Source organism: Onychostruthus taczanowskii, unplaced genomic scaffold, assembly GCF_017590055.1.
Source record: "Onychostruthus taczanowskii isolate IOZ18803 unplaced genomic scaffold, ASM1759005v1 scaffold13, whole genome shotgun sequence".
In the NCBI taxonomy this organism is placed as follows: domain Eukaryota; kingdom Metazoa; phylum Chordata; class Aves; order Passeriformes; family Passeridae; genus Onychostruthus; species Onychostruthus taczanowskii.
The window spans coordinates 8,849,172-8,870,811 of NW_024498462.1; the positions used below are offsets into that span (position 1 = coordinate 8,849,172).

Genomic DNA, 21,640 nt, shown 5'->3' on the forward strand with positions numbered 1-21,640 from the left:
TATTTATGGAAAGATGTAAAAACTAATTTTCAAAAATGCAGTGCTGCTGTCTGCAGCATGTAGGGACCTGTTGGATCCAGGCAGGGAGATGCTGCCATGCAGACTCACTCAACCACATCTAAGCCAACACCAGCTCCCCAGAGCTCCTGGCTGCTGCCATGATGTGATGCTGCAACTCACACTGCCAGGTCATTGCCACAACAACCACCTGCACAAAAACAAACACATTTGTTCAAATCTGAAGAGAGGAACCAAGAGGTCAGGCTTTTTAAGGCAGCGTGGGGAATTTGAGCATTCCCCATCTTCCTCCCTACAGGGTTCAAAAAGTGCTCTGAAGGTTGTACCCAAAATGTTTCCAGTGAGGGATTCCATGATCCACTGACCCATCATCTGCTCTCCTGGATATCTTCAGGGCAAGAGGATGGACAGCAGAGCAGCAGCCACAGCTGGGAGAGCAGGGCCTCCTCCTATGCATTTCCAATGAGGCAGGGCCACCTGGCCCAACATTCATTGACACAGCTGTATTTCCCCAAGACACTTTCTGGGCAGATGAGTTTTATAGTCCTTGATAGACCTTGGTTCTGTGAACTTGTCTTCTTGTGTCACTGAAAGGGACCTTAAAGAAGACCTAGTTCCACCACACTTGCCATGAACAGGGGCCTTCCACTGGAGCAGGCTGCCCAGACCCCCATCCAAGCTGGCCCTGAGCACATTTTCTGGGAACAGGAGCTGCAGCAGGCACGGGGCAGGACAGGGATGGCCCAGCCCTGTGCCCACAGGACATCCTGTGATGTCTGACAGCTGAGTGCTGGGCACACACATCAGCCAGGACAGCTGGGACACGCTCCAGGGCCAGAGCCCTCTCCCTCAACACTCAGCAGGGCTGTGCCCAACAGCCTCATTTATTACATCCCATAATCTCTCTTATCAGCTTACCTGCAGTAAGGCATTAGCAAAAGCCAAGCCACTCATGAAAGGGACACCTTCTCCTATGTGAAAAGTCAATCAACATGTTATATTGTTATCAGGCTTGCAGACAAACCTCTCTTTGTACAACAGAATGTGCAGATACAGTGCCCTGACTATCTGTGTAAGGTTATCTTGTTGGGCCTTTAGCAAGTAGCACCTGATCTGCTTCTGTCTGAAATATACCTTTATTGCTGTCCTTAAAAAGAAAACCAGTTAAATTATTTTGCCTCTCCACAAGGAAAAACAGCAGAAAGAAAAGGAAAAAAAAAAAAAAAAAAACAAACCAAAAACCACCAAACCAAGAAGCAAGGCTGTATCCAAGTCAGGAATTGTGTTTCCCAACTTCATCAGAATTCATGTGTTTTCAGCCACAAAAAACAGATTCATCGTCCTTTAAGGATAAATATGGCCATCACTATTGCAACTGGGCACAGTTTTGCATACTTGAAATTGTTTTGAGGTGTTCAGTCATGTAAGATGCTGCACTCAGTAACAATTTAAAGAAACATTAGCTCCCAAATTACACTGTTGAAAAGCATCTCCTTAGACACCCTGGCACAGTACAAACTGTTATTCAAACTTGCAGCCTAACTAGAGGGTGAGCCTTTTGCCAGCAGCCTGGCATTATAAACATCTGGGAGTGATGAGCAGTCCCAGATTCCCACAGACCTTGGCACATTTTTGTGTGTTACACAGAGGCACCATCTCATCTGACCTTTAGTGAGTTTCCAGCCCTTCAGCCTCACCCAGTCACCCCACACTGAGCCCACAGACCAGCCAGACCTTCCAAAAGAAGGATTTACACCAGATCACACTGGGAATGTGATGCATCATGTGATTTATGAATATCCCCTCCTCTGATTCAGCTTTTTAAAAAATGGTGCATCATTCTTTGCTTTGGGTCAGAATGGACCGAGGCAGAGGAAGTCCTAAAAATACAAATTGCCCAGATGGACTTGGATCTGAAAGCACAACACTGAAAAAGTTAAAAAACATTCTAAAAATGAAGTGAAATTGAAACAAACAAAAAAGATAGAACCATGGGATTAATATGCCCAGTGGATTTACTTGCTGCTTCCATAGATGCCTTTTTCATATATGTAGCTTTTCTCAAAGCACAAATTCTGATAGATTACTTTCTAGTCCTTCAGTTATGGAATTAGTGTTTCTTTGGAGGAACTCAGGGCACAGGGGTCACAAGAACCCTTCAAAATGTACACACTGTGTACAGTGTGAGGCCTGCAGAGCCACAGCAGCACAGCCAGCTGAAGGATGCTATGAACAAGTCCTTCTCCAAACACCACCAATAATTTTCTCAGCCTGTCAATAAAAAAAAAAATCATTTTTTGTTGACGTCAGAAGTAAATTAATGAACTTGCCACTCAATTAGAGGGTCAGTCAACTGCTACATGTGACTCCCTCTCCGTCTTTTAGGTTTTATTTAGACAATGATGATGAATTCTTGACTTTCAACCAGACCTTCATTAAAAGAAAAGCTCAATAAACACAAACATTTGAAATAGAACAGCAATAATCAGACTACTGCACTGTTTTAGTCAGTACAATTCCAACTCTTCCATCAGGATAATCTAGCTGACATTTGGCCTTGTCATTTTTTCACCCTGGGATGGGATGAATGTCTTGTAAAACAGCATGTTTCTGCTATCCTTGCTTCAGTCAAGCATTCAACATCACTGTCTTTGGAGAAAAAAAAAAAAGGTAAAAAAAAAAGTAATTTTCTCCTACTAAAATGGTAGTTAGAAGCCCTAAAGCTTTTAGCAGATAGAAATCCCCATGGGAAGGATGCTGTGTCAATCCAACCCATCTCACCCAGTGCCTGAGCCAAGCACAGGCCAGCCCTGCTGGAGCACACACAGGAAATATTGGTACTGCACACAGGATATTTGTCAGTAGGACCATCCAGGGCTGCAGGCTGTTCGTCAGGATGGGACAGCAGCCACGTGGCCCTGCACTGTCAGCAAAACCCACACACATGGGGACATCTCCCACCTGTGGAAGGAGTATTTTAGAAGTCATTTGGGTGTTTGAGAATGCCTGGCTCAGCAGAGGGATGAGCAGTAAATGGAGCAGAGCAGCAGCAGCAGATCCAGGTGCTGGGATAGGGGCACCCTGGAGGCATTGGCAGAGCAGGGATCACTGCTCTTTATTCCCATAAAGGATGGGAATGCATGATCTCGTAAATATTTTAACTGGTGTTCATCTGTCTCCCAGCACACACGTGGAGTGAGCCTTTGCAGACTCTGCTATTCCCAGGTTGGGAGCATCCCCTTTTCCAGCACAAATGCTCATTGCTAAGGAACTTTTCCCACAGAAATGAGCAGCAGAAACCAGGAGGGCAGCACCCAAAGTGACCGTGCAGGCCTGCCCCTCTGCCCTTCACAGCCACCACCTGGACAGGGAAACCCCCGGGGGTGTCAGACCCCCAAAATGAGCAGCCTCAGGGAGGCAGCTTGGATTGATGGCACCCTCCTGAAATAAACCCAGGAGAGGACACGGGGAGGAAGGTCACCAAAGGCTGAGCTGTGGGAACATCTCAGCACTGAGACCTCCAAGACATGAATGCTTTTCTGGGCATTGGGAGCTGTTTGAAAGCAGAACAGGATGAAAGCTGCAACTCACAGGGTTTCAGAGCAGCTCCCAAAAACATGGTGCAAGACAGAAAACACAGGGGTCCCATCCTGTGCTCACACACACAGAGACCTCCCCTGCCCTGTGACGTGCATCCCAAATTCCCATTTGGAAGCATCCCAAATTTCCATGCTACACCTTTGTAACATGGAAAAAGGGGCTACCAACAAACAGCCTTTCCACCTGGGAAAACACCCCACTTGGCCAGCTCAGAGGCAATATTCAAGCCTGCAATTTGATGATGAGAGCACTCAGAAAAAAACCCTGCCAAGAGGATAAATCAGTGGCAAAGCAAACTAGAAGTCACTAAAGAGTTACAGATCTGGGTAGGTCAAGGGGGAGACTGTGCTGACTCTTCAAAAAGCACCTAGGTATGGCATGAGCTGCTGGAAACCCACAAAGGGTCTGACAGCAAATGGGCAGGGTACAGGAAAACTTGGGGCTTCCTTGGGAGCTTAGAAATAGCCAAGGGGCAGCTGAGAGCAAAACTCACTGCAGGTTATTGCAGCAGGAGCAGCCAGGCAGGGGAGCTGTTTTACACACACAAACTTCCAGAGCCATCTTTATATATTTTTATTGCACACATCTATCCTTACATATCTCATGGGATGAGGCCAACTTCCCTTCCCAGGACAAACTATTTCTACTTAATTCTGCCAAATCCATCTGTTCCCAAGACAACTTTTGTTGCTGCCTAACACAGATATTTTGGAAGAGTAAATCTTCCCCTCAAACTCCCAACCCCTTCCCAAAGTTGCTGGATTGTTCAGAATGTTCTCTGTGTGCTTCAGCTACTAAAACAGGTATTTTCCTCCCAGCAAAGCTTGTGAGAAGCCCAGGGGCACAGGTGAGCTACACCAAACCACCTTTGCAAAGCCCCTGAAATGCCTACACCTCCTCTCCCCAAGCATTTAATGAAGCCCACACCTGGCACAGGAGCCTGTCCAGCATCCATATTTTAATTTCAGGCTCCCTGGAAACAACCTCTTTGGTTCCAAGTGGCATCTAGACTGAGCACACCCAAAGGTGAGCTAATTAGTGGGTGGCTGGCTGGACATCAGCAAAGCACCAGCCACGCCGGGCTCCTTTTCCTCTGGGTGCCTGGTTGGTGCAGGATGGCTGATCCCAGCAGGCTGAGAGCACATGTCTGCATCACACAGCCTGCAAGACATTTGCACTGACTCATAATTTGGGGGGAAATACTATAATTCATCTGCAGACATGCTTTGCTGTTGGAGTGGCATAAATATATGTGTGTGTGTGTACAGAGCTCTATTTTTAGAGCTGCACGGCCAGGGTGCCGGCTCCATGGGTACTCCATTGACAAACAGGATGCACTCTTCTCTGAGCTGGGAGGTTTTCAGTCCTCCCCCTTATTGTAAACATCATCTGCCTTCAAAACCCTTAATGTGTTGCAGATGTGACAAACAATAAAAGACCTATCATGAAAAAAAGCCTGCCATCCCTGTGTTTCCCACTGGGGCAACATAATAATGAATTTATTAGCATATAGGGCTCACCAACATATGTTTATAGTCGCTCACAAACTTTTGACTTGACAGTTTACAAGTATGTTTAAATCATTAAAGTTTAGGTTGACTGTCCAGTTACTACAGGCTCATTATAAATAGGAAACAAAGGTTACATTTTATACAACAGGCGATAAATCAAAACTAGTCTGTATTTTAGACTGACTTTCCCCCCCCCCCCTTTTGCTCTTTTTTTATTTCCTTATTTTCAAGACCTTCTGAGGGGACATCTTGGTGAGGCCAGTGCTCAGCAGATGTTTGCAGTTAGCTGGCAGGACCAGTGGCACCCACACCGGGGAGCAGGAGAAAATCCCACTGCCTCAGAGAGATGCAAAGACCCCAGAGGTGGCAAAATCTGGCAATGTTTTCACTCAACCAACAGCCAAAATCGGTGCCAGCCCAAGACACCCACCTCTCCTCCTCCTCCAGGCATCACCAAGTCCATCTGCAAGGCTTGGGAAACCCTCTGGAAGGGAGGAGTTCTCCCCTGCCAATTTGCTCAAGCTGAACAAAGCACCTGAGAAAAGCAGGGAAAAGCCCCAAACTGTGTCCCCTGCCTGCCGAGCTCGAGGGTCAGCAGCAGGACTCAGAGATGCTCAAGTGGGGGTTTGGCTTTGACCACTGCACTGCAACACAGCCTGCCATCCACGCTCCTGCCTCAACACTGCAGAGCATCCAGCAGGGGATGGAAGCAGGGTAACACAACCCCAGCCACTCCCAGTCCCTTCTGCCTCTATTACAGGGTAACCACCTTGGGAAGGAGGGAGATGAACCCACATTAAATGTAAAAGTTCATTTTGTAAACTATTTCCAGATTTCAAAGCCTGGCATCATTTCACATCAGCATGCTACCCTAAAATTTAGAATTTTGGGGTTGTGGGGGGGGGGGGAATGTGGAATGGTTTCTGGTCCCTTTTATTTCTTGCTATGTACATGTGATATGATGGAAAAAATTAATTTAAAAATACACTTTCAAAGTAAAAAGAAATATCATTCTCAAAAATGTTGAAAATGAGTATTTCCACACCATCAGCAACTTTTCCTGGGCTGGTTTCCAACATAAAACTTGAACAGAGTCACAGTTTATATCCAATACCAACCAAACAGGATTCTGTCATTGTCATATCAGCTTCACCTCTCTGCTCTAAAGCAAAACACAAAAAAAGAGCATATGGCATGGGCAAGCAAGGAAGAAAGTCTCCCTGACAGCACAGCTCATGCTCTCTGAGCTCAGTCAGTGCCTTAAATCCCTCTTGGACAAACTCCACACTCTCAGCAACCTGAAAGATTTTACCTGCCAGGAACCCCATGCCCCAGAGACACAACTGCTTTGAAGTTAATATTTACCCATCCCATAGCAAAGGCAGCAGCAAACAGGACAAGTCCTCCTGTCCTGCTGCATGTTCCTGTAGCACAGTGACAAGAGGGGTGAGTTACCAGGGAGTTCAATACTGTGATTAAACTAGCCCAGAGAGGCAGGGAAAGGCAGAAAGGATCATATATCCGACTCCAGAGATCACTGATGATAGTGTGGGGAAGGCTTTAAGAGGAAATTAGAAACACATTAAAAATAACATCAAGGTGTGACACAAAGATATGGAAAATGAAACACGTATCTCTTCTCTCAGCACAGGACACTGTGAATCACCTGCATTTCTTTAACATAAACTTTGTTATTTAGTTCTTGGATGAAATTAAATGTGTTTTATCCCTCTCAAAATTCTATGCTTCTCTTTCAGACTTGGAGTGGAGGACTTGAGAAGTCTTTTCTTTCCCTTACTTAATATCTGAATATATGTATTTTATGCATTTTACATAATGTGTCAATAATCTTTGATATGAGACTGGCATTTAATATTTCAACTCTCACTTCATTAAGGATATTTTAATTATCCCAGACCAATGGGAGGGAATTTATAAACATCTGTGCTTCGTTTAGGAGCCCAAATTTGCCTTTTAAACTTCAAAGCTGCAAAGCTGATTTTATCCAGGTTCAGTTGTCTGGTCTCTCAAAGAGCACCGTGCAGCACTGGAACCAGCATCAACTGGGCCAAGCCTCCAGCCCACAGAGCAACATCCAGCACTGCTCATCCCTGCTGGACACAGCCTCCAGCAGCCTGGGCTTCAAACCAGGCGATGCTGCTGAGCTCCACAGAGTGGTCAGTGGGCCTAGGAGAAGACCCACACCAGCAGCATTTGTGACTGCCCAAGTCACAGCTGGTGCTTTGCTTTCTCCTCCCAATGGGTGACCAAGGGCTGCCTCATTAATAACACCAGGAGTCCCTCAGGGCTGTTTTCAGAGTAACCAAGGACATGACTCGCACGTCACTGGCAAGCAAAGCAATTTTTAGGCTTCCAAGTACCTAAATCCTTTCTGCAAAATGAGTCTGAGGTATTTGCAAAAAATCTTTGGGGGTTTCTAAACCCTACATCACAAACAGCCATCCTTTGCTGCAGTCAAACAAGCCTTCCTGACTTTCTGGTGGCCTCCAGGAAGATGAGAAGCTCATCTTGAATCTCAGAATTGCAGGCAGCAGTGGCAAGGAGAGGGTGACCCTGGGACCTACATCAGATTTTCAACTTGCCTCACATCCTCTCCAGTGGGCTGCCCTCAGTACACGCCTAGAGAACCAGCCTGGAAAAGCAGAGGCATTTCTTCTCCAGCTGCTGCCTCGACCGGCACCACGGCCAGCCAGCACAGCTCTGGGTGTCTGCAGCTCTGGGCTGTGGCACTGGGGTGCCTGAGCAGAGCCCAGGCAGCAGCTCCCACACCACCACCAAAGCCTGGACCCCACAGAGGGGCAGCCGTGGCAGTGCCACATCCCCATCACCTGCTAAGAAGCGGAGCTGGTTCCTCACTCGCAGCTCTCCATCCCCAGAGCCTCTGCCGCACTCATCTTCATCGTCGCAGTCCCCACTCTCCTCCTCCTCCTCTGCAGCTTTTCCCGGAGCTTTTCGGCGGGACAAAGTCATCCCTCTGAGCAGCTGAAAGACAAGAGGGGCACAGTCACTCACTGCTTCCCTCCTGCTGCTTCATCCTCACTCGCTGGGGGAGCGGGTGACAATGGGGGGACAAGATTCAGCGGAGCCAGGACAGTGGGACAAGACCCCAACACTCCTTGTGCCAAAGCACTGAGAGCTTGGGCTCATTCATGGACAAAGCTGCACAAAAAACTTCAGTGCAAGAAACAAAAGGAGGAGGCAAAACCACATTGAGTCATTCTGGGCTTCTGCCCAACCAGAATCACATGAGCCCTGCAAGACCCCAGTGTCACCAAAGCTCTGGGGTCAGCTACAAAACACATGTCCAAAGGTAGGCCAGGCAGGGGAAAAAACAGTACAAAGAGGAGCCTGTGTTCAGGGAATCTCACTGCTTCCAGGGACTCTCCCATTTTAGATTTAACACATGAAAGGAAATGGCAGATCTCTCAGGTCGGTATGGATCCCACAAATATAAAAAAAAAAAAAAATCTCATTTCTCACTCTCGAAGCACAGAGGATGCTAGTGAAAGCTTTTGGGGTAGCCAAGTGACACAATGAAAGCATCTTTTAAAGGATGTTTTAAAGCTGGGTCCTAAGTAACAGTGAGAGTTTGCAGATCCCTGAGACAGGACTTGAATGCCTCCCCTGAGCACGGGGTCAGGATCACTTTCCAACCATGGGTGGGAGCTCCCCACACTCCCATCACAGCACACAGAGGGATTGGACACATTATAAACTATCAGCTTCCTCTCTTCGCTGACTTTCCTGATTTTGCTGTTGCTGAAAGCAGCCAGCCACTCCATCATAAACCCAGATCCCCTTTGAAAAAGTGTGAGTCAGCTAGTTAATATATGCTGAAAATTTCTATCACTGCCACTCTGCTGTTAAAAGCTTCTTGAATTTAATCTCAGCGCTAAGAAAAAAAAAAACCGAAGGATAAAGTAACAGAGAAGATATTGCAAAATGGGAGCTTTCCACATGCTTCAGGGCTTTGGTTAGTTCCATCTCTTGCAGCAATATGCATGCCTTGCAAGGCATTTTTTAATATCTGGAATCTAGGTTATATTTTTAAACTATTATGCTAGCCTTAGAAAACAGTTTCTAAAATATTTATCTCCTGAAGTTTATACAGCCTTGGAGGAATGCCTTTGGCAGCTGGCTCGCCCTGTCCACAGCAATGTCCACATACCTCAGTGTTTATATTAGAGGAGCATAACGTAATGAAAAACAAATGGCTCCATGTGAGACCCCTTTGGGTTCTCCAGCTGCAGCAGAGCTCTCCCTGGCATGTGCCAAAGTCTGCCTGGTGTGAGAACCATGCTGGCTGAGTCCCACACACATGGCAGGCAGCAAAATGCAGCTTATCTCCTCAAAACTCAGGGGATGTGCTTTCATGGCCTCCAATAATAGGCTTTGGCTCAGGCTGGTTAATTTCACTTTTCAGGAATTTTACTTTGTTTAGACGTTTACAAGTTCTTCCAGAATATGGTGCAACCACCAAAAAATAACAAACAAAAAGGCAAGTGCAGTGCTGGGGGTTAGCACAGGGAAGATCCCACCCAGGCACCAAACATGCCAGCCAGCCAAGCCTTTACACCATCACTTGCACTTTGCTCCTCCAAACAAAGCCCCCAGCTAACAGCAGTCCTCAGCTGGGGTGGAATGAGGGTCTGCCATGCACAGCAGCTGATTAGCACCCACACCAGTTCAAACCCAGTGCACCACTGCCAAAACCACAGCCCATCCTGCTGGAAGGGGCCACGACTGTTCAGCAGCAGGATCCTCATTCCTCTGTGGGATCCTCATTCCCCTGTGGGATCTTCACTCCCTCTGTGAGATCCTCACTCCTCTGCATCCCAGGAACAGAACAAGCCAGACAGGACCCCACCGTGCAACCCAGGCAGCACAACTTTCATGACTTACCGAAAAGAGCAGAGGAACTTTCTGGCAGAGAGAATTAAGCTTTGGGATATTTTCAGATTTAATAAGCTCAGTGGGGGGGGGCAAGGGAAAAATCAGGATTTTTCAATTGTGTGTTTTCAAACATGAAAATAACTGAGCATTTCTTGTAGTACTACTTCTTTCCTTGGCATGCCATAAATTAGCAGCTTAATTTCTATGCCTTTGTAGCCACAATAAAACAGGAACTTTCTGAGAAACATCACATGGGCCCCAACTTGGGATCAAGTAAACGTGACATCCCTTTGCCACACTGCTCCTTCCTTTGCCAGGAGAAAAGCTCCATCCTCAGGCACGCCTTCCCCAGCTGCTGATAACTACAGAGAAGATCAATTAAACTTTGCTGCTGCCTGTGGGAGAAATAGAGCCCTTGACACAAAACCTACTGGAAGAGTTAGCAGGAGACCAGGCATGGGGTGGAAATCCCACTCCACTCCAATGGTACATCCAGACACAGGAATGCTGTTGGATGTCTCATCTTCATCCAGAGCAGCAGCCCTAGTCCCATTCATCAACCACTCCACAACCTCCCTGATGGTTTGCATGCTTTATGAAATTATATTTGCTGTACTGAACATAGATTCCCCATCCTTAAATAGCAAGCAGAGCTGACTGTACCCTAACATCACAGTTTATTCATGTCCTGTGGTTTAAAGCCCATGGTAAGAGGCAGGAAAATACACAGCCTGGTGATCACTAAAGTAGTATGTAACAGTGAGATAGCTTTAACTCAATCACCACTCACCCAGCTGTAAGAGTTTACTGCCATATCTACTCTTCTCTGTTAAACCATAATGGCAAAAATACACTGTAATGTAGCTGATGTAAGGGGGAGCACTTTTTGTGGGAGTCCAGGCACACACATCCACACACCTCTGAGGGGGCTGCAGGGCTTTCCTCCCCCATCCACACGACCACCATGGCCATAAACTCCCTCTGCTCCTCACTACGAGTTCCAATGGATCAGGTGTCCACCAGTTTTATTTCCAACCTCATCCCTTTCCAACCAGACCCTCTGGATGGGTAGGGTGGGCAGTGCCAGGGTGTGGGCAGGAGGGACTCCAAGGGACACCAGGCACTCACATCTGCTTTCCCTGTACATCTTTGCTGTTTGGCTTGTCTTCTGGTCTCCCAATAGCTTCAAACACAAGGCAGATGGGAACGGTGTGCCGAGCCTTCCTGCTAAGAAAGCTCCCCAGGGCATCCCAGTATGATTTACACAGTTGTTCATAACTGTACAGTGACCAGACAAAAACAGATGCAGCGGCGCGGGGTAATGACTCAGCTTGTCTTGGACAGGCCACTGTATGCTGAAATCTTTTTAACTCCTCATTCTTTACAACCACTTTACTCAGAGCTCCCCATCCCACCAGCCCACTGAGCCCACCTGGTCCTATTTTTCTAATTTTAACATAAACAGTCGGAGCTGCAACATACTTTTTTATCATTAATCTCCCATCTCTGGAAAGAGCTCAGCATCATGTTTCTTGGACTGCAGTTTAATAGCTGTTTTCTCCTTTTGGAAATAAGCCCACAGTATTGCAAATATCAATTTGAGCAATACCCAAAATTGTGCCCACAAATTCAGATTAAATACTGTCAGCAAGCTACAAGCACTGTGCTCCTTTAGGGCAGAAATCATCCCTTTCAACACACTTCAAAAATATGTAAAGTAAAGAGAACAGCCAAAGAGATTATTAAGAGGAATAGAAGACTTTTAGAAAAACATTTAATTCCTTCATGAGTTTAGGGGAGAAGTCTGATTGATATTTGTAATCTTTTGGTGGACAGAGCTGTCATTTAATTTAGCTTGCATGACTGAAAGAATTTAACAAAAAGTGTTCCAGAGTTTCACTGAAATTCTTTGCATGTTTTTAGTAAGCCTCTGGAATATGATCAAACCTAAAAAGCTGGAGAGGATGGAGACTAAACTTACAGCTAAAATAATATTCAGAATTGTAATATATGCTTAATAATCAAGTATTCACATCCAGCAGAAAAAGTGCCTCAGTGCAGAAATTACTCTGGAGCCCCAGCCATGTGTCTGTGTGCTGCTTGGCGTCAGGAGGGGAACCCTGGGAACTCATCCTAGCAGTGAAAATCAGCTCCTGGCTCTGCTAGAAACCTCCCAAAATTCAGTGAATTTCACCAGCTCACGACTGCTTGCAAAGCTCAGGATGCCTTCCTTCAGGAGCCTCGTAAGGAGGAGTTTTGGAGGAGCAAAGGTGTTATTTTCCCTTTCATCACTCCAGCCACACACTTTCAAGTACCTGACACAGGTACCAAGGTACTTCTCACAACTCCTGAGATTCCCAACTGATCAGCTTTTTCTATTTTAAATTCCAGCCTGCTAAAAACATTGGGTTTTGGGGGTGAAAAACTAGATCTTATATGTGGCCAATCCTGACCTTGAAATCTGCAATACCAAGTAATTTATGTGTGGCTTTTGAATCAAGGCAGCATCATGGGAAACGTGCAGATTTTCACACGATACTGTTCCCTGTTAACAGCTCATTACAATGTACAGAAGTATATTCCCATTATGAAATACAGCTGGGGTTGTTTTGCTTACGAAGGTCATTATCTGATCACAGGCAAGAATCAGGGAAAGGAACCCATTTTATAAGGCTCAAGTTGTGGACTTTTTCAAAACTCATGTGTTTTGAATTTGGTGGCCTGATCATGCACAAGCATGCAACAGCAGAATCTATTCTCTCCACTTCCTCTGCTTATTACCCCTGGAAATAGCATGGAAAAAATTTTCTTTTATTAGCAAATACTTTATTATTTAACCAACCCTCATGAGATTACTGGTGCCCTCCACAGCACATTTCTATTTCCCAGCTCGCTTATGTTTATCCACTCTGTGGAGAGGCGCCTTGGTGGCACAGGAGTGTGCACCAGCAAAAACTCAGTGTCAACATCAACAGCATCATTCTTCTTCTTTCCAAGCTCCAGAGAGCCTTCCCCCTCCTGGGCAGCAGCAAATGCAACATATATTACAGAAAAACTCTATGTTCCCTGGCACCAAGCACGAAACTCTGTTTGAAAATAAGGATATTTAAAACTTTAAAAATATCTGTAAATACCAGGATCCATACTTCTCTCTAGCAAGAGTGAACACATGAGGCTGTGCACACCAGCAGGCACCACTGCTCTTCTGATCACAGTGTTGGCCCATGGACAGAAGAACCCATTTTGGGAGGAGAACATCTGAATTGTGATTTCCTTATGATCCTTGCAGTTGGCTGCACCTTGGCAGCACAGACACGGCAGAGAAGAAACCTGTTCCCCATTCAACTCCTACTTCAAGCTCAGCAGAACAAAGAATGATCACTAATAAGAAGTTAATAAAGTGAAAGCAGAGTTTGGAGAAGGAATTTTCAGTGCTTGGAGAAATGATGAGTTGGACATAACCATTTTCTCAGTTGCTCTAAAGGCCAGTCCTGCATTTCCCTGTGCTGCCTCCTTTGAGGCATCACAGGGTTTGTGCTACTGGAGCTGAACTCAGCAGAACAAGCCCCAGACAGCACCTCCTGCCTGCTCTGAGCAGCATGAGCAAGGGATGGCCCTGGAATTCCCTCCCCACACACTGATCCTGAGTCACTCCTGCTTTGTGTGGTGGTGGTGGCTGACTAAAGTTGTGAACCATAGCTCTGAGTTTATATTGTGGCTCCTTAGCCATAAAAAATGTTTTAGTCTTTAATTCTTGCACTCAAAATACCTGGAATGGGAAAAATCCCTACCAGCACAGCAGGACCCACTTTACTGTCTTCACAGGCTCCGGAGGAGATGCTCTTGGCTGCCAGTAAATCAGTTTTCCTGGTCACTCTCCTGATAGCACAAAGAAGCTGGTGACAGAAGTGAATTATTGACCAAAGGGTGGCCCTACTTTATGGATCATCAGCTTAATTCCAGATTAGCTATCCAAACTGACAACATCCCTATGGGTAAAGGAAGACAGATAAAGACTCCTAAGTGCTGGCAGTAATTAACACAAGTCTGCACTGGACAGTAAATCTCTTTTGGAAGCAGAAGGGCTTCCAAGGCATTATGGATTGCTCTGTTTTGGTGAGGGCAGGCTGATGCCCAGGACTGGATGCTGCTGTGGAGGTTAAGCCCTGGCTGGCACCATGGCAGGCACAGGGACCAGCTCCTGTCTGCAGTCCCCCAGGCAGGGGAGGTGTCACTTCCCTGGCCTGAACAAATGCTCATTCATCACCGGGCACATGTGAAAAAGAGATTACTGAGGTTTTACCATCAGCTCATTCACCTTATCCAGTTCCTTCCCCTTCCACCCCAGCTATTTACAGCTTGTTTTTGTGCAGCTGTAGGAAGGAACAGGACAGTGTGGGTGCTGAGCAGGGCAGAGGGGCCCAGCCCAGCCTGATGGGGTCCTGGGCAGTCCCTGTCTGCTTCTGCCCCATCCCCTGAGCCCTACATCGATGCTAGTGCTGGAGAAATGCTGCTTTCTTCTTTGGGCTAGTACAGCCCCTTCTCCTGTTTTGCCTTTCCAAGCCTTAACTGTCGCTGGCCCTTCAGCATCCCTTCCCACACTGCGTCACTAGAAATGAGCAATTTCTCTGCCTCTCAAGCAGCCACCCCTCAGGGCGTTGGCAGCTGAGTGAAGGAGGGGTGTGGGAGCTTACATGGGCCAGGACCCATCACTGCTATTATCCATATTTTCCATATTTTGTTTAGTTTCGTTGGAGCAGAACCCCGCTCTTCTATCCAAACACCACTCAGGAAGGCCCAAAGTGCACGTCACCAGAAGATGAAACATGAGACAACAAGCAAAGCAGGAGCACAAGAAACAAGCAAAATAGGCAGAGGTGGAACCATCAACCACCTCCTTCAGACATCTGAGCAGGGACGGCCCGGATGGAAGGTGCCTTGGATGCAAGAGCACCTAGAAGGACGTGCAGGCCTCACACCACCTCCAGCCTTTTGCTGTAACAGCCCCATGGTTCTGCAGAGGGGATCAGGGTCTCTACAGGTGACCCAGGCAGGGGGTGCAGCAGCCAGGGGTCCCCACAGCCTCCTCCTGCCCAGCCCAGCCTGTTGGAGCAGCTGGGAGATTTCCTCCTGGCTCAGGCCCCGGCACACGTGGCGACTGTCGGCGACATCCGCAGGGCTGCCTGCGAGACAAACATCTCATCCTTGGCACCACCTGGGATCCAGCAACTGAGAGCTGGGCTGGAAGGGGTTTCTTTATTCCTCTTCTCCTTCTGCAACACAAACCCGTGTCCCAGCCGCTCTCCTTTTCCCCCAAAAGCTCCCAGTGGAGAGGCACTCCTCAAATCGTGTATTTTTGTGCACAGGGTTGGGTTGCACAGAGGTTTCTGCCAGAACACCAGCTTGAGTCACCCTGGCTGCATCCTGCCCTCCTGGGGGCTCCTCTTTCCAAGCTTCACTTTTGCATTCACTTCCCTTCAAGGCTTTGGAAGCCCAAAAAGCAACTACAAGCAGTTCTGATAGATGTCCACAGAGCTTCACAGGGAACTGAACAGCTGCCTTATAAGCCAGTTATCTCCCATCAGACAGGACAACACCAACGTGGGGTTAATTATCAAGCTGTTGATTTCAGCAGAGACTTAAATCAGGCAGAGGGAGGATTCCATGGCAAACACCCCCAAACCTGTTAGCTAGGCAGGATCAAGCAGCTGGTCTCTAATTAACACCTGGTGGCTGCACTGGCTCCTGGGTGAGGTCTCAGCTCTCCTCTGTGTTCAGAGCATGGATGCTGCTTGCAAAAACCAAAAAAACACTCCAGGGACTCAACTTATCCAGTGTCAATACTGGCACCTAGGATGGGTCTACCAACAGGATAAGGAAACAACCATCCAGGCTCCAGCATGGGCACTGCTGAGACACTGGGGTGCAACTCCTAGTGATGCTGAGTGTAGCCAAGAGCAAGGCTCAGGCCTCTGGAGCTGCAGGCAGGAGGAGCCCTGCCTGGCGTGGCTCTCCCACACACAGATGCACAGACACCAAGTGAACAGCTGAAGCAACTCAGGGCTTAAATTAAGTTCAAAGCTGGTGACTTTATACCCTCCCTCAGTGAGACACAACACTCACAAAGGAAGCCCTGAAGTGCACCTCTACGAGTCTCACCCTCAGCTTTTAGATTATGTGCTGCAGGAAAAGGTCAGCAAACTCCTTTCCCACCCATAGGCAGGAGGCATTCCAGGGGTCCTGCCAAAAATACAAGGTAACTTCCTGCCCATCAGGGTATTTGTTGATGGCTCAAACACCCACCTGCTGCCAGCTGCCTCCCACTTCCTCGCTGACCCTGCTGCATCAGCAGCATCTCCTTACACATGTCCCCAACCAAGCACATTTCCTTCTCTTAAATATCACTCCTGGCAATACAGCCAAGAGAAGCCACAGGCAACAGCAAACCTTGCTGCAACCCAAATTTCTCTCTTTGCTCACAGTCTGAAGTGCTGCAAGGGCCATCTCTCATCGTGGGGTCTGGCAGCACGAGCATGAAAATACAACCCAGTCTCTGCAGCCAGTTACAGGTCAAAACCAAGCTAAGAAGTTAAATGAGCAACAGCATTAACCAAGAGTGTTCCTGAGCCATGAGGGGTATTTACAGCTGCCCCAATGCAGTCAGGTCCACAAGGTCTCACTGGCTGGGAATGGGGTTTGCCAGCCAGGGGAAACATCTGCCACATTTGTGCCTTGTTCCCCCTGCAGACACAGGGCTGGGGTGAAGTTGCAGAACTGCACTGGGGAAATTCCCAGCTTCAACCTGCCCAGCACATGAAGCAGCTCAGGGTGGAGTGGGAACCTCACAGGCATTTGTGCCACACTGCCTGTACACCATGCCACAGCTGGGCACCACATTCCCACAGCACAGCCCAGGGCTGGAGAGGGAAATTCCCGTCAGAGCTGACCCTCCGTGCCCACAGCAGGTCTGACAGTGCTGCCTTTTCCTCCTGCCCCTGAGAACATCATCACTAAGCAGTCCTACACCAAATCAAAAGTAACATTATTGTTATCAAGGCTTTTTCTCGGGAACAAAAGCAATTGGATTTCTTCTGCAGCCAAGAAGACCAGAAGTCATCTTCTGAACAATGAAGCTCTTTGAATCCCAGTCCCCTCTCAGTCTGGACCACATTTTAAAAACCCTTGATGTTAAGTCAAATTTTGGAGAAAACATGACACCTAACATCCCACCGGCACCAGAGAGCTGTGTCCTTTGTTACTGGGCCCATCAGGGAGGACACCTCAGACATCCACTGATTAAATTACAGCCTGAGTCACAGCACAGGGTGACACTTGATACTATTAACCAGGCCCAGAATAACTGTAATTAACTGTTAATCTGCTATCAATAGCTCCACTTGCACCGGGGTTTGCTGTTCAAGGATTCCTTCAGGTTTGTTTCCTCCACAACAGGATAAACTTCAGCTCTGGTACAGGATATCTGGTGTTTGTTTTAAGGCACTACTGGGCATCAGCTGCATGTTCTGGACACAAAAGCAAATTAATCTCCCTTAGAGGTGTGGGTCTGGTTTTTTTCCACAGCTGATTTCCAGAGCATTGTTGGAGGATGGTCCCTGCAGGACACACCTGAAGCACCTGTCTTCCTGCTGGAGCTGAAGCCACGAAGTTGAAACCCTTCACATATATAAGACCACTCCAGGATACACTTCTGTTTGAAAACAGACATCAAACACCAGGTACAAACAACCTCTGGCTGTTCACAAAGACTCAGTGTGGGGGACCTCTGGGTAGAGCATTCCCTCAACAATCCCAATACACCTGGAGGTTTGCCAGAGGGTCCAGGCAGGTGTTGGCTCCTCCTGAAGAGGGAAAGAAGGGGTTTGGGTTTGAAAAGTCACCTGACAGTCAGATTCCTTCAGATTTAACTACATTCTCATTACCAAGGGTCACACTTTTCCTGATCTAACTGCCCTGGCAAAATCCTGTCAGTACCACTCCCATACCACAGAGTGGAAGAGCATTTACCCAGCGTTAATGGGAGCCAAGGCACAGCTAAAAGGACAATGGAATTAGTACTTAAATACCAGGCCTAGACTTGGTGGAGCTATAGATTATTTTGTGTACTAAAGAAGAATTAACTGATCCATTCTAAAATGCATTTATTATTAAACTAAAAATCTTCTGTGATTTTATTTAATAGCCTTAGTAAGAAATAATTGCAATGTCTGGTTGCTTTTCAACAACATGTGGTTTTAATATTTTAATTGTTACAAACTGTTTAATAATGATGAACAAAAGGCGTGTCCAAGTAATTTTTGTATTTATTAACATTTCTTCCGAGGACTTGATAGATTATATTGCATATATACAGCACTTCAGACACTGTACTGTTAACTTATTAAAGGTGGAAAATGAGTCAAGAGTGACTTGCTTTGGTGCAATTTAAATATTGTATTTTCAAGTGATTAGTGTTGTGCCTTGCATTATTTAACAATCTGGCAGTTTGCACATTTTTCTAATTATTATGCAGCTTCATCTGATTGGGGAATTAACATACAGTGGGAATAATAAACCTCGGAGAGCCTAGCAGGCACAGGGAAACTTTCACCAAATCCATCAAAAGTAATGGATTTTTCTGAAGAGGAGATATATTCCTGCAAAGTGCCTAGCTCCCAAGGCTCTCCCATAATAAACTCTGTATTTGCCTGTGTGCCCTGAGCAGGGTCTGGGTCCCTCTGCCACCCTGAGCTTGTCTCCCCATGGTGGGGTCAGACCCTCCTCGCTGGTCCCAGTGCTCCACCACTCTGTATTTTGAGCACAGAGGTTGCAGGGGACCCAGGCACAAGGGCATCACACCGTTCCCAGGCCTATTTTGTTTACATTTGATTCAATCAAGTTGTGGCCTTTTGGCCTCTTTCCAAATTAACTTCTGGGTGACCTCCACCATGCCCTCTCCCAGCAGCCAGGCCGCCGGGAAACAGCCCATTAAACCTCCAAACAAATATGGGACATATTGGTTGATCAAACCAGCTTCAAACACGGCTCTGGAAATGCCAGGACGTGCTTTTTTTTGTGAACTTCAGGTCTATTTTGTCTTCGGTCATTCACACCTCTGGGCCTCCAGGCTTTTTTTTTTTTTCCTTTCCCCTTCCAAGTATAGCTGTGTGTTTTACTGCCTCGTAAAACTTCTAAATTTTGTTCTCATCCTCCTGCAAACCCCTCCAGGAGCAACGTGAGGCTCTTCCACATGGGGCTCACTCAGGACTGGGTCTTTACACCGGGCACATAAAGAAAGGCAGCGAGACCCTGCTTGGGGGAACAGCTGTAATACTCCAAGAAACTGTGTCTTCCCCTTATTTGCAAGGAAATAAATCAAAGGGAGTTTCTCAGGGTCTGTGAAAGCATATTGCCTGGATTCCCATCCCCAAAGGGTTTATTTTTTCAAGAGCTTATATGGTAGTTAGATTTCTGGCTAGAAAATATGCAATATGATAAAAACACAGTCCCTATATGGGGCAATAAATTACAGATTGTTTGATGTGGAAACCAAAGAACTGTCAAACTCCAGTATATCTGAAATATTCTAAATGAGCCCTTAACTCGAGTGTCTGGAAATGTACAATATGTTTCCAGGCCATTCAATTCTGTAAAGACATCTTCCCCAGCTAAGTTTCCTTTTATGGATTTTACTATTAATTTTTGTGGTGTTTTTCCCCTCCTTTTCTTAAAAAATTGTGCTCTTCCTCCTTGAGACAGTACTATGATAAACACCAGGATTTACCTAAGCATAAAAAAGAGATTGCAACTGGGCACAAGCTTAAAGAGGTAATGGCATTAAGGATGAAGTAAAGCATCTGCTGCAACAGTGTCAGAGCCCCACAGGCACTGCAAAGGACATAAAAGTCACTTCAGGACAGGCAGGGACAGGAGGGAGGACCAGGAGTGTCACATCAGCCAATGTGGTACCACAGATGCCTGCTGCATCCTTACACCAGCATCACCCAGCTCCTCTCTCAGTGGAGGAGGGTGCCCAACACGAGGTCACCGGCGTGGCAGGGCTGCCAGGACGTGGGACATGTGGCACCCCAGCTCCCACCTCCATGCACAGCTGTTAGAACCTGCAGCTCAGCCCCATCTGGCAGCCACTCAAACGTCCCTGTGGCTGGAGGAAAACGGAGTGACCAAAGGAAATGGCTCACCCTGCACACAGCTTTCTGCCTGGGGATGTCACCAAGCCACAAAAAACCTGAGCCAGACCCTGTGCTGACACTGAATAACCTTTCAGTTTCTATATAGTTTCACTCAAGGGATGAGTGAAACCCTGCTAGCTAGAAGCAGACCCCATCCACTCTGGGAAATAAAAGTTAGGAACCAATTCCAACTCGTTTTCCTGAAGGTGACCCTTAGCCTCCCAGCTGAGATAACAATGCTAATATTTATGGATGGGCTGTTCGTGCCTCTGGGCACATAACAAAAATAACTCAAATCAAAACTCGGTAGACATCTAACAGAACTGGGGGGAAAAAAAATTCCAATATGGCAATAATAAAGCATCTCACCCACCAATGCACAAAAAATAGCATCAGCCAGAATCACACATTTGGGTGAAACAAAAATGGTCTGATGTGACGAATAGGCAGCACTGAGGGGGACTCATCCAGAAAGGGCTGCCTTGAGACAGCACACAGCTCAGGCACTGTGTTTAATTCACTTATTTATTTATTTTTGAGCTCAAAGGTGCTCAAAGCAAAAAAATACAGTCTGGGGCACTTTCCCTTCCCCTTTTCTCTGGGTTAGGTTTACTCTACTTCTTTCAATCCCCATGGGTTTAATTCTAATGTACAAACCTCATTTTCATTTCAAACTGCAAACGTTTCATGAGAATTTCTCATGAGAATGCATGTACATTTACCCAAATTAGGTTTGAGAGGACACGAACTAAAGAGCAAGCACAATTTATACACACAACACTGAAAGAACAGACACTTCCAGCAGCACGAGCATCCTGGAATAAAGGTGAAGTCATCAGCAAATTACAGTTATTTAGCAAAAAAATCTCCAAGTAAAAATAAAAGCTGTGGATCTCTATGAAAATTGAACCAAACAGCATGGTTCCTAAGTCTGCCCACACCCACAAAGTCCAGGCTGTATTTCCAACACAACACACTGGGAGGAAGCCACAACATTGTACAAGATTCATAATTTAAAGGTAGTCACATGGGAATCCAGTTTACAGCTCTGAGCACCACAAAGATGGTCTTTTCTCCAGAAGATCCTGGATGTCTGAAAATCCTTAAAAGCCACTGTTGGCTCGAGCTTGGTGGATAAGCAGATTTTCAAACCTCTCCAGCTCAGGAGTTCCCACTGTTTCCCAAATCTGAAGCCAACACCTGAGAGACAGAACTGTAATTCATCCAGAGCTGCTGATCCTTCCACATTTAATACTCTTTGGCAATCAAGATGCATTCCAGATGTGAAAGAGAGCTCAAAACTTCCTTCAGCCAAGAAAATAAGTGTGATGGTAAGCTCTGACACCCCAAATCCCAAATTTAAGTAACCTCCACAGTTGCTTTCCTGCTATATAAGCTACTGACCAT

At 46.6% G+C, this 21,640-nt stretch overlaps 1 protein-coding gene across 1 annotated transcript in view; it reads right to left on the reverse strand.

The window, feature by feature from the left end:
• Positions 1-21,640, reverse strand: part of GPC3 (glypican 3) — a 138,425-nt gene that overhangs the window by 16,582 nt on the left and 100,203 nt on the right. Inside the window, exon 7 of the mRNA XM_041396598.1 lies at positions 7,979-8,132. Within this exon, the coding sequence (XP_041252532.1) occupies positions 7,979-8,132 (154 nt within the window). The remainder of the gene's footprint in view (positions 1-7,978; positions 8,133-21,640) is intronic.